Source organism: Gracilinanus agilis, chromosome 3 (genome assembly GCF_016433145.1).
Source record: "Gracilinanus agilis isolate LMUSP501 chromosome 3, AgileGrace, whole genome shotgun sequence".
NCBI classification, from domain to species: Eukaryota; Metazoa; Chordata; class Mammalia; order Didelphimorphia; family Didelphidae; genus Gracilinanus; species Gracilinanus agilis.
In genome coordinates this window covers 476,088,717-476,100,157 of record NC_058132.1, presented here as the reverse complement: position 1 = coordinate 476,100,157, position 11,441 = coordinate 476,088,717, and the positions used below count along the sequence as shown (strand labels likewise).

The 11,441-nt window shown below is 36.7% G+C and overlaps 1 protein-coding gene across 2 annotated transcripts in view; it reads left to right on the top strand.

The window, feature by feature from the left end:
- Nucleotides 1-1,807: 1,807 nt before the first annotated feature.
- The window catches only part of CD99 (CD99 molecule (Xg blood group)), a 72,582-nt gene continuing 62,948 nt past the window's right edge, over nucleotides 1,808-11,441 (top strand). For both annotated transcript variants that reach the window (XM_044670393.1, XM_044670394.1), the window contains exon 1: nucleotides 1,808-2,084. In XM_044670393.1, coding sequence (XP_044526328.1) covers nucleotides 2,018-2,084 — 67 coding nt within the window. In that variant the 5' untranslated portion in view covers nucleotides 1,808-2,017. The remainder of the gene's footprint in view (nucleotides 2,085-11,441) is intronic.

Sequence of the window (11,441 nt, the reverse complement as noted above, 5' to 3'; positions counted from 1 at the left end):
GTCATGCCCAAACATGTATGCCTCATTTGCTGCAAAGTCTTTTAATTAATTTTATTGTGCATTCTGAAATCAAGACCTCTTGAAGTCAGTTTGAACTGTATGCAAAGTGCTATGCAAAGAATTTTCTGAGCCAAAAATAGGACTGCAGTCCAGCAGTTTGGATACAGAGGTTTTCAGAATGTTTTCTCTAAGTGGAAAGATTCAAGACATACCAAATCCACTTATAGGAATTAATAATAAATATCTATTGTTGATTAAATACCTCTGTTTCTGGCAAGCACGGGCCTTGTTGTGGAAGCTCTCCATCAGTTTATCATTTTAGCAAAGTGGGGGAAATAGGATATTTCTGGCAGTTAATATCAATTTTCAGAGTTCTGAGATAAACATTTAAATGCAGATTTTGTTCAGGTCAGAGTAGGGATTAGATCCTGATCTTATTGACAGAGGAAATTTCCTATGGAGGCAAATCCTTCTCCCAATACCAGCTGGTTCCTTCTCTGCAGTTTATAGTCAGAGTTGCTAGAAGTATAGAGAGTTGCTTAGGCACACACAGTCAATATTCCTGACAGGCAGAGCCTGAAGCCAGGTCTTTTTGACTCCCAGGTCAGCTCCTATCTCCCCTATGCCATGTTGCCTCTTTCTAAAATAGACATATTTTTCATATTTAAAACCACAACTCATCTCAATGTTATTAAATATTTGTTGAACACTATATACTTAGTGCTGAAAAAGTTATTTTTTAGAATACTATTTTAAAAATAATTTACTTTTTGGTAGTTAATGTTTAATCTAGGTGTAGGGTACAGGAGATGTGTTATGCCTTGCAATCCTGTTTCTAAAGAGACTTTCTATAAAAAAAGAATTAAAAAAATAAAAGAAATTTTAGGGGTTGGGAAAGGTAGTCTATGCTTCTTTAAAGGGCTTGGGATAGGAAACTAAACTTACTTTTAGCTGTTAGTTATGCCTTATCTTATCTGAAAACTCAAGACTTAAGAAAAGAAGGGACCACAATGATTCTGAACTGGACAACAACTAAACAATTTAGCACTAGAGGACAAAAGAGGAAAAATCTGCTTCGGTAGGAAAGGAAGAGGCTAGTCAATCACCCTGATAAAGGAACATCATCAAATCAGGCACTTTCTAGAAAAAGGGTAGAAAAAGTAGAAACCAAAACAAAATTTTTCAATAATATTCCTCAGTCAGTGCCATTCTCGAGAGGAGGCCAATGACTCAGGGCTTTGTTAGGGACACCATATTTCTTGTTTTAAGAGTTGTGTGAGTTAGGTTCTGGGCCATTTCAGGGTCCTTTCAGGTTCATTCCTCCAAGCGAGATTTAAGTGTATTTGGCCGTATGGTAGAGTTGCGGAGGGTCAAAGCGTAGTCCAAACAACCAACCAATACTCAAACAGTTGCTAGGACTTTTGAGGCGCCCCTCCCCCTCGCGATCCTCCTCAGGCCCTTTAAAAATAGCCCACCCCTACCCGCTGTCCCCAAAGCAGCAGCTGGTTGGATTTTCAGAGCATGCCTCTCTCCCCAGGACTGAAGTTCGGGGACCAGGAAGATGCAGAGAGAAGGCTGTTACCCCTTTGCTGGAACATTTGGGGTTACACACTGCAGCAGAGGCGGCCCCTTTCAGGGCGCGGCTCTAGGCTTAGGGCCAGCAGCTTCCAGGGCCACCCCACTTCTGCGCCCCTTGTGGGGTTCTGATTGGCTAGTGAAGCGGAATGGGTGGGTCTTCTCCCCAGCTGGGCGGGAGCTTTACAAATACCAAGAGGAGTGCCGCGCCCCTTGGCTGGCAGGCTAGAAATTTAACTGACTTGCTTGCTGTTGTCATCTTCAGCACCCTGTGCCCCTCCCTACCCCACCCTTGTCCCCTTGCTCTCTGGAGGAGGATCATCTCCCTCTTCTTCTATAGGCCCCCTGAGTCCAGAGGAGACTAAAGAAGCCAGTAAGCCCTCTGACATCAACTTTGTCAAACTTCTGAGGACTTAAGTGAACTTTCCAGAGCAAGAGGACCATGGGGCGCTGGCCCGGAGTGCCCCTTCTACTCGTCCTTCTCGTCTGCTCTCTGGCTCCAGCTCGAGGTTAGAAGCTCTGCTTGCCCCAACTTCTGCCGGGATGGGATTTAAAGATGAGGAGCTTGGGCAATCAGTTCTTCTTTTGGGGAATTCTCTCAAAGCAATTCTTTTGCTAAGAGGTTCTTTGGTAGACCTGGGAAGGCCTGTACAGTTGGGATTGGGGGGTGAAGGGGAGGAGGCGTGATCCTTCCTGCGGCGTGGCCCAAGGGATCCGAAAAAGCTGGAGCTGAGCCTCTGATCCCATTTGGGGGAAGGGAGATCATAAATCAGTGAGGCTCTACTTTAAGTTCCGTGAGCAATCTAGAAAGAGAAGAGAAGTCAGGCCCGTTTTTTTCTCCATTATTAAATAAATCATAGTAGGAAACGTCAGCATTTTTTTCTTCTTTTGGACTGTTGGAAAAATTGTTTGCCTTATGTGGTTTTGCAAGCCTCTCGCACACAATCTGTACTCACTGAGTTTTGCTATTTCGCAGAGGGCAAGTTGCAACTTACCGCTAGGTGAAAATGCCTGGGTGGCCTGTTTAGCGGCAAAGTAATTAGCAAAGGTCTGGTAAATCTTTATTGGTTGCATATGAAGTTATTAAAGGAACTAGCAGACCACTGGCCACTGGTCAGAGCTGGTTTGTTTTTCACTAGCAAAAACTTGAGACTGTAAAAGGAGAGTGGATGTCTTTTCAATACGAGGACTATATTTTTCTTCCAGAATGCTGGGGGAACACGTTTAATATGTTTGCATCAAGGAAATGCATTAAAGAATAGAGAGCTCTATAGCAATATTAATAATTCAGCTTTTAGTTATCCAAAGATGGTCCTTAATTATGTGGATGAGGCATACAGAATTGGTGGCTAGTTTTTTGAGAAGTGGAAATAACAAGTAATGTTGTGGTTTTTTTTAAAGGTAGCTTAGGCATATATGTAATATATATGAATACATAGAACATATATGGCATGCATATTTATATATTCATATATCCAAGTATGGGGGAGAAGACAGACAGACAGGCATATGCAGTTAGTGATAGTTTCACAATTATTCCTCTGTCTTTTTGGAAGTAGTTTATACTTCCAAGTAGTATTTTTAGAAATCTAGATGGCTTGTAAATTTCTTTAAACTATGTGTCTGTCTGCTGAATAAAGGTAAATCTTTGGAGAAGGTCTAGAGAATTTTCAGAAGTTTCTCATTGGAATGCCAGTAATGTGACATTTAAACATTGAGGATCTGTGTCTGGTACCATGTATTTAGCCTTTTTAAAACAGTTCACAGAATATGAGGTACTCATTTTGTGTGCCTTTTCTTTTTAGTAGAAAGTAGTAGGTTGGGTGTTTTAAAATTTATGGAGACTGGGGGGAAAAAAAGGAGAGAGATGGTGATAGATTCACAAAAACTTTAGGATTTTCTTGGTAGTTTCCAGCCCTACCTTTATTTCCCCCTTTCTTTTCAGCTTTGGGTAGTTAAATAAAATAGAAGATTGTCAGATAGTAAAGTGTAATATCTACTTAATGTCCTCTCTCTTGTTTCATATATATGGTGGTATATGTTATTGTTGAACTATTGAATCCTTTCCATGTGCCCCAAAATAAATTACACCAGGGCACAGATATTTGAGTCTGTAGTGAGTAGTGGTGTCTGTAGATGTAAATAGAAACTGTATATAAGGAACTGTATATAAGGAACAAAGTCAACTGCAAAATATTTTGAACTCCTTAGAGCCTTATCTCTCCTAAAATTTAGAGATGAGCCAAGATTCAGGGAATTCCCAAGTTACGATGAGCATTGTGCCCCAAAATATTTTCTAATTTTTTAAAAATAGGAAACATCATCTTCCATAACACTTATAAATGGCAAGTAGGGTTTCAGACTACCTCATGCAAGTCTATTTCACTATTAATGCAATTTTATTTTGGTACTAATAGTACTTACTACTAGTAAGTACTGTTCAAAGTTTTAGATTCTGGGAATATGGAATCAAATGGTCCAGGATAACAAAAAGGAACAGAATATAGATTTTCATTAATGGAATCTTTTTTTTTTTTTTTTAAGATTTCCTAGTTTTGCTACAGTGAGTCTCATGGCAACAGTAATAAAAGGTTTTGGGGTTTTTTTGGTAGTAAGAGGTGGGGGTTGTAGACTATTTGTAAGTATGAATCTTTGTTAGTGTGTGGGTGGTAGCCAAGAGACGGTTTTGTTTTGGAACCTGCTTAAAATAAAGTTCAGAAATCAGCAAACCTACAAATCAGAACTTGATTTATTGCTATTTTTCATTTATTATTGTTATCTTTATTGTTGTCTAGACCTAAGGTAGTGAGAATAATAATGTCAGTTAAACTTAAAAGCATGTTGTTTCCTCGGAACAGAGAGATCCAGTTAAACATTAACCAGCAGAGTGCTGGTTGCAAAATCAGAAAAACTTCTGCAAATTGGAATTTTAAGTGGTTAATCCATGGTCACTAATTGATCATTATTAAACTTGTGACCTAATTTCTATGATGTGTCATTTGGTCTAGACCACACACAATTTAAGAACATCTGTTAGCTAAATAGAAATTAATTAAACAACATGAGGCCCCTCTTGCATGTTTTCCTTACTTTAATAAAGTTCACAATTAAGTTCGGTCATGTTTTTAATATTTTCTTCCAATAGTATCTGTTTTGTGTCAGAAAAAGCTAGAAAAATATGAATGTGTGATGGCAAAAATGTGATTTCAGTTTTTAAAATGAAGACAAGATTTTAAAATATTGTACTCACCAAAAAATTTCCTCTAAACTATTAACATCACTTGTATGACTTGTAAAAATTCATAGTTTAACTAATGTGGTTCATTTCTTTTCTTCTCCCTTCTGAGTTTAATTTCTTCACAAGTTCTTCATCATGGAAATATATTTTAATATTTGTATTCTTCTTGGGTAGAGCACTTTTTCTCTCATGTAAAGATCAAAATGTCTAGTTTAGGGCTGTCGTTTAGAGGAATTAAGTTAAATGTGCCCAGTTATTGCTTTATGCAATGCAGAATTTATATGAACTATGACAGGATTTTCTCAGAATAAGTGCACTTTTATAACTTTAAAAAATTGATTATTTTTTTATAAAATTATTTTCCACATTATACATTTTTTGAAGGTAACATCTCAGACTTTTGGAAAATTGATGCTTCTAATTATAGAGATTTTCAATTAATTTTTAACAATTTTAAGTTTCCTTATGATTTGTAGGTAAAGTAAGAGATATGCTGCAAAGTGTAATGGTACAAAGAGTACAGAGCCCTATCTATGAGACCCAGGTTCAAATCTTTGCTCTGATATTTACTCCTACTTTCTAGGCCTCAGTTTTCTCATTTTTAAAATGAGGAGATTGGGCTAGGTGGTCTCTAAATTCTGTTCTTGTTCTTTGTCTATGATCCTAATAATTTTCTAGACTCTTACTAACTCCTTTTAGTGTTTTTGGTCCCACTTATTGACTGATTTGATGAAGTTGGAGACTAGATGCCAAATTATTTTATTAGACATTATTCAAACACAAAATAAATGATCTACAACTTTCTTGATTAAATATAGGGATTATTATATACTTAAAGGATTTGCAAAAGTTTTTTTTTGGATGAAATAAATAATAAAACTTGAAGAAGCCTTTAAATGAAACAAGGATGATGCGTATACACATCATCTCTTAGAAGGAAATGTTTAAGATTCCAAACCCTACACTAGGTGATATTCTGTAATGTTATTCATGGAAATCATAACAGTAAAGTAGTATCTAAGCTTAAATTGGGGATGACTTGCCAGTTTTTGGGTGTGCCTTAGGAACACTCAGTGTCACTCACTTGCATCAATCCCCATGGTTGCCCAATTGAAAAGCATATATATTATCTAGGAAGCATACCTTCTCTTTTCCTTTTTCAGTTAAATTAAGACTTCTGCTATCTCAACTCCCTTCAATTACAGACTCTCTTGAAAGAAATGGCCTTTTGGTATAGCTGTTGAATTGACTTAAGTCTTAAAGAATTAGCTGATTAATCCTTATTCCTTTGAAGTACAGAGCACATGTCATTTTGGGGATGCTTACTAAAAAATAGGCTAACCTTAGACTAGAGGAAAAGTCACTAAAGTTGAGATGAGCAGCAGGTAGGTAGCTCAGGGGAAAAAGCAATAGGCCTGGAGATAGGAAGTTCTGGGTTCAAATTTGGCCTCAAACATTTTCTAGCTCTATGACCCTGGGCAAATCACTTAACCTTAGTTGCTTGGCCCTTACCACTTTTCTGCCCTGTAGCTGATATGTAGTATGGATTCTAAGTCAGAAAGAAAGGGTTTTAAAAAAAGTTGGGATGGAATCTTGTAGTTAGAAGAAATTCTACTTAACCAAAATAACCCAAACTAATCTCATACTAAAGTAGTGCCATTTTTATTATTTCATTTTGAGTTGTCATTAGGGTAATTGTATTGCTGTTAGCCAAAATGTATAGAGAAGAATCTGAACAGTGTATCAATTACAAAAAGATTACATTGTAATGAAATTATCAAAATGTATTTGTAATGTATAGAATGGTAGACAGGAAATTATGAGGACTTGTATTCTAACCTGCCTCTGACACCATGAGCAAGTCATTTAACCTCTGAACATTTTTCATCATTTGGAAAATGGAAATAATAATGCTTTTTCTTGTCTCCAAGGTTACCATAAAATCTAAATGGGATAATGAATACAAAACATTTCTTAAATTTTAAAGAGGTATATAAATATGTGTTAAAATGACAATGATATTATTTCTTACAAACAACAAATTTATCAACACTTTCTTTTAGGGTAAATGGCATAAATAATATAACTTTTCGACTATGACAACAACTGAATATTTACTATTCAAAATGTTTGTGGTCCAATCAATGAAAAAACATTTGTAAGCACTGACTGTGGCATTATTCTAGACAATGGGGATAAAAAGATAAACAGGAAACAGTCCTTCTCCTTCAAGAAGCTTAAATTCTAAAGGGAAGGGGATATAATTCTGTGTGTGTGTGTGTAACATATACATATATTTGTATGTATGTATGTATGTATGTAAAAAGTAAATATAAGGTTTTGGGGAACTAGCTGCTGGGATGATGATGGAAAGACTTGTATCGTAAATAAGGCTTATGTTTAGCTTTGGAGGAAGCTAGAGATTTTAAGAAGGTGTGCATTCCTGGCATAGCAGGCAGCCCATGTAAAGGAAATGAAAATGTAAAGTGTAAAGAATAGAAAGTGTAAAGAATAGCAAGAAAGCAAGTTTGACCAGATACTAAAGATTGTATAAAGGAGAAATGTGATACAAAGAAGAGTTTGAACTTTATTCTAGAGGCAATAGAGAGCCAGTGGAATTTATTAAGCAGGAGAGAGACATGATTAAACCTGTACTATAGGACTATCACTAGCAGTTAGGTGGAAACTGGACTGGAGACAGAGGGAGACTTTAGCTTGGGAGACCAATTAGTAATCTATTATTATATTCCAGGCAAGAAATAAAGAGGAATTGAATCATTAGGTGGAAGCCCAATGAGTGGAGAAAAGGACATCTGAAAAAGCATGATGGTAGTGTGAATGGAGAGAAGGGTGACTGATCCTAGAGATGTTGATAGAAGTGATTTCTTATTTTGAGAAAAAGTGTAACATGTGAAGTCAGGAAACTTAGGTTTGAGTTTATTCTCACAGTTACAATCTATGTGGTTTGCTTAATTTCCCAGCCTCAGTTTTTCGCAGTAAAATGGGGCTATATAATTTTCAGATAAGTCCTATGTAAGCATAAATAATAATAGTGACATTATTTGTGTTGCTCATGGAATTGTAGATTTAAAATTAGAAAACACCTCAGATCCATCAAATCCAGTAATCTTATTTATAGTTAAAGAAACGGTGACTTAGAATTTAAATAATTTGTTCAGTGTCACATAGTAAGTGAATTTGAATCTAAATCTTCTTCCTCCAAATCAAGTGTACCTTTATATTTTATATAGTGCCTACAGTGTTCCAGAAACTTGTACAAATATCTTATTTGCTCCCCACAACAACTTTGCAATTTTACAGTTAAGGCAACTGAGGCATGATGTGACCATCAGACAACTAGTAAGGGTCTGGGGCTAGATTTGAACTTAGGTCTTTCTGTCTTTAGGCCTAATGCTTTTTATCTACTGTACTACGGTTTCCTCTAGGAAATAGAGGGCATCATATTGTAATAGAAAGGACACTATAATAATTAAGGAAGATGAGTTCCAGGGTATACTTCTTCTGTTAACTCGATGTCACTATGCAACTTTTACCTCTCTAGTCCTTAGTTTCTTTTTTTTTTATTTTTAATTTTGAATATTTCCCCATAGTTACGTATTTCATGTTCATTCCCTCTCCCCCAAATCCCCTTAACCTCTCTTTGCTGACACACAATTCCATTGGGTTTTACATGTATCATTAAGAACTAATTCCATATTATTGATAGTTGGACTAGAGTTATTGTTTAGTGTCTACATCCCCAATAATATCCCCATCAGCCCATGTGTTCAAGCAGTTGTTTTTCTTCCGTGTTTCTCCTCCCACAGTTCTTCCTCTGAGTGTGGCTAGTTTTCTTTCTCATAAGTCCCTCAGCCTTACTCTGGATTCTTGCATTGCTGCTAATAGAAAAGTCCGTTATGTTCGATTGTACCACAGTGTATCTGTCTCTGTGTACAATGTTCTCTTGGATCTGCTCCTTTAACTCTGCATCAATTCCTGGAGGTCATTCAAGTTCACATGGAATTCCTCCAGTTTTTTTATTCCTTTGAGCACAGTAGTATTCCATCACCAACAGATACCCCAGTTTGTTCAGCCATTCCCCAATTGAAGGACATTCTCTCATTTCCCAATTTTTTTTCCACCACAAAGAGCAGAACTATAAATATTTTCTGTACAAGTCTTTTTCCTTATTATCTCCTTGGGCTATAAATCAAGCAGTGCTATGGCTGGATCAAAAGGCAGATCATCTTTTAAAGCCCTTTAAACATAGTTCCAAATTGCCATCCAGAATGGTTGGATCAATTTACAACTTCACCAGCAATGCATTAATGTCCTAATTTTGCCACATCTCCTCCAACATTCATTACTCTCCCCTGCTTTCATTTTAGTCAATCTGCTAGGTGTGAGGTGATACTTCAGAGTTGTTTGATTTGCATTTTTCTAATTTTTAGAGATTTAGAACACTTTTCTCATGTATTTATTGATAGTTTTGATTTCTTTATCTGAAAATTGCCTATTCATGTCCCTTGCCCATTTATCTATTGGGAGATGGACTAGCCCTAGTTTATTAAGGGAGAATTGGACTATATGATTTAAAAGTTTAAATAAGATGTGGTAGAGAAATTTAATACAATGTTGGTACCTAATCCTTGGGCCTTATTTTTTTTTTGCAGAATTTTATTAATATTTTTTTTTGAAAAGTTAACATGGTTACATAATTCATGCTCTTACTTTCCCCTTTACCCCTTGACTTCCGCCTCCCGCCATGGCAGATGTGTATTTCCACTGGTTTTAACGTGTCATTGATCAAGACCTATTTCCAAATTGTTGATAGTTGCATTGGTGTGGTAGTTTCAAGTCTACATCCCCAATAATGTCTGCCTCAACCTGTGTGTTCAAGCAGTTGTTTTTCTTCTGTTTCCACTCCTGTAGTTCTTCCTCTGAATGTGGGTAGCGTTCTTTTCCATAAATCCCTCAGAACTGTCCTGGGTCATTGCATTGCTGCTGGTACAGAAGTCCATTACATTCTATTTTACCACACTGTATTGGTCTTTGTGTACAATGTTCTTCTGGCTCTGCTCCAATTCCTGGAGGTATTTCCAGTTCACATGGAATTCCTCCAGTTTATTATTCCTTTTAGCACAGTAGTATTCCATCACCAGCATATACCACAATTTGTTTAGCCATTCCCCAATTGAAGAACATACCTTCATTTTCCAGTTTTTTTGCCACCACAAAAAGAGCAGCTATAAATATTTTTGTACAAGTCTGTTTATCTATGATCTCTTTGGGGTACAAACCCAACAATGGTATGGCTGGATCAAAGGGCAGGCATTCTTTTATAGCCCTTTGAGCATAGTTCCAAATTGCCAGCCAGAATGTTTGGATCAGTTCACAACTCCACCAGCAATGCATTAATGTCCCAATTTTGCCACATCCCCTCCAACATTCATTACTCTCCCCTTCTATCATTTTAGCCAATCTGCTAGGTGTGAGGTGGTACCTCAGAGTTGTTTTGATTTGCATTTCTCTAATTATTAGAGATTTAGAACACTTTCTCATGTGCTTATTGATACTTTTGAGTTCTTTATCTGAAAATTGAGCAATCAATATTTTTCCAATTCTTTAGATCTAGTTTTAATTGTTTGGAAAGTGTTTTGTAGTGGTTTTCGTATAATTCCTGTGTTTGTTTTGGTAGATAGATTCCTAAGTATTTTATATTGTCTAGGGTGATTTTAAATGCTGTTTCTCTTTCTACGTCTTGCTGCTCTGATGTGTTGGAAATATATAGAAATGCTGATGATTTATGTGCATTTATTTTGTATCCTGCAACTTTGCTAAAGTTGTTAATTATTTCTACAAGCTTCTTAGTTGATTCTCTAGGATTTTTTAAGTAGACCATCATATCATCTGCAAAGAGTGATAGCTTAGTCTCCTCATTGCCTATTTTGATACCTTCAATTTCTTTTTCTTCTCTAATTGCTACTGGTAATGTTTCTAGTACGATGTTAAATAACAGAGGAGATAATGGGCATCCTTGTTTCACTCCTGATCTTATTGGAAATGCTTCTAATTTATCCCGATTGAATATGATGCTTGTTGATGGTTTTAGGTATATACTGTTTATTATTTTTAGGAAAGGCCTAATGAATTCCCTCCCACCTTTCCTCCCCTCCCTTTTTTGACCTCCCCTCTCCTCTGCTCCCCTTGGTTTTTCCCTTCTGACTTTCTCAGTAGGGTTGGATGCGTAGGTGATCCTTGGTTGTAGACCCAGTTCTCTTGCCTTTCTGAACATCATATTCCACGCCTTGCGGTCTTTTAGTGTGGAGGCTGCCAGATCCTGTGTTATCCTGATTGTTGCTCCTTGATATTTGAATTGTCTCTTTCTGGCTTCTTGTAAATTTTTTCTTTTACTTGGAAGCTCTTGAATTTGGCTATTATATTCCTGGGGGTTGTCTTTTCTGGGTCTAGTGTAGAGGGTGATCTATGGATCCTTTCAATGTCTATATTGCCCTCTTGTAGAACTTCAGGCAGTTTTGCTGAATAATTTCTTTTAGTATGGAGTTCAAATTAAATTAATTTCTGCTTTTTCAGGAAGACCAATGATTCTCAGATTGTCTCTTCTAGA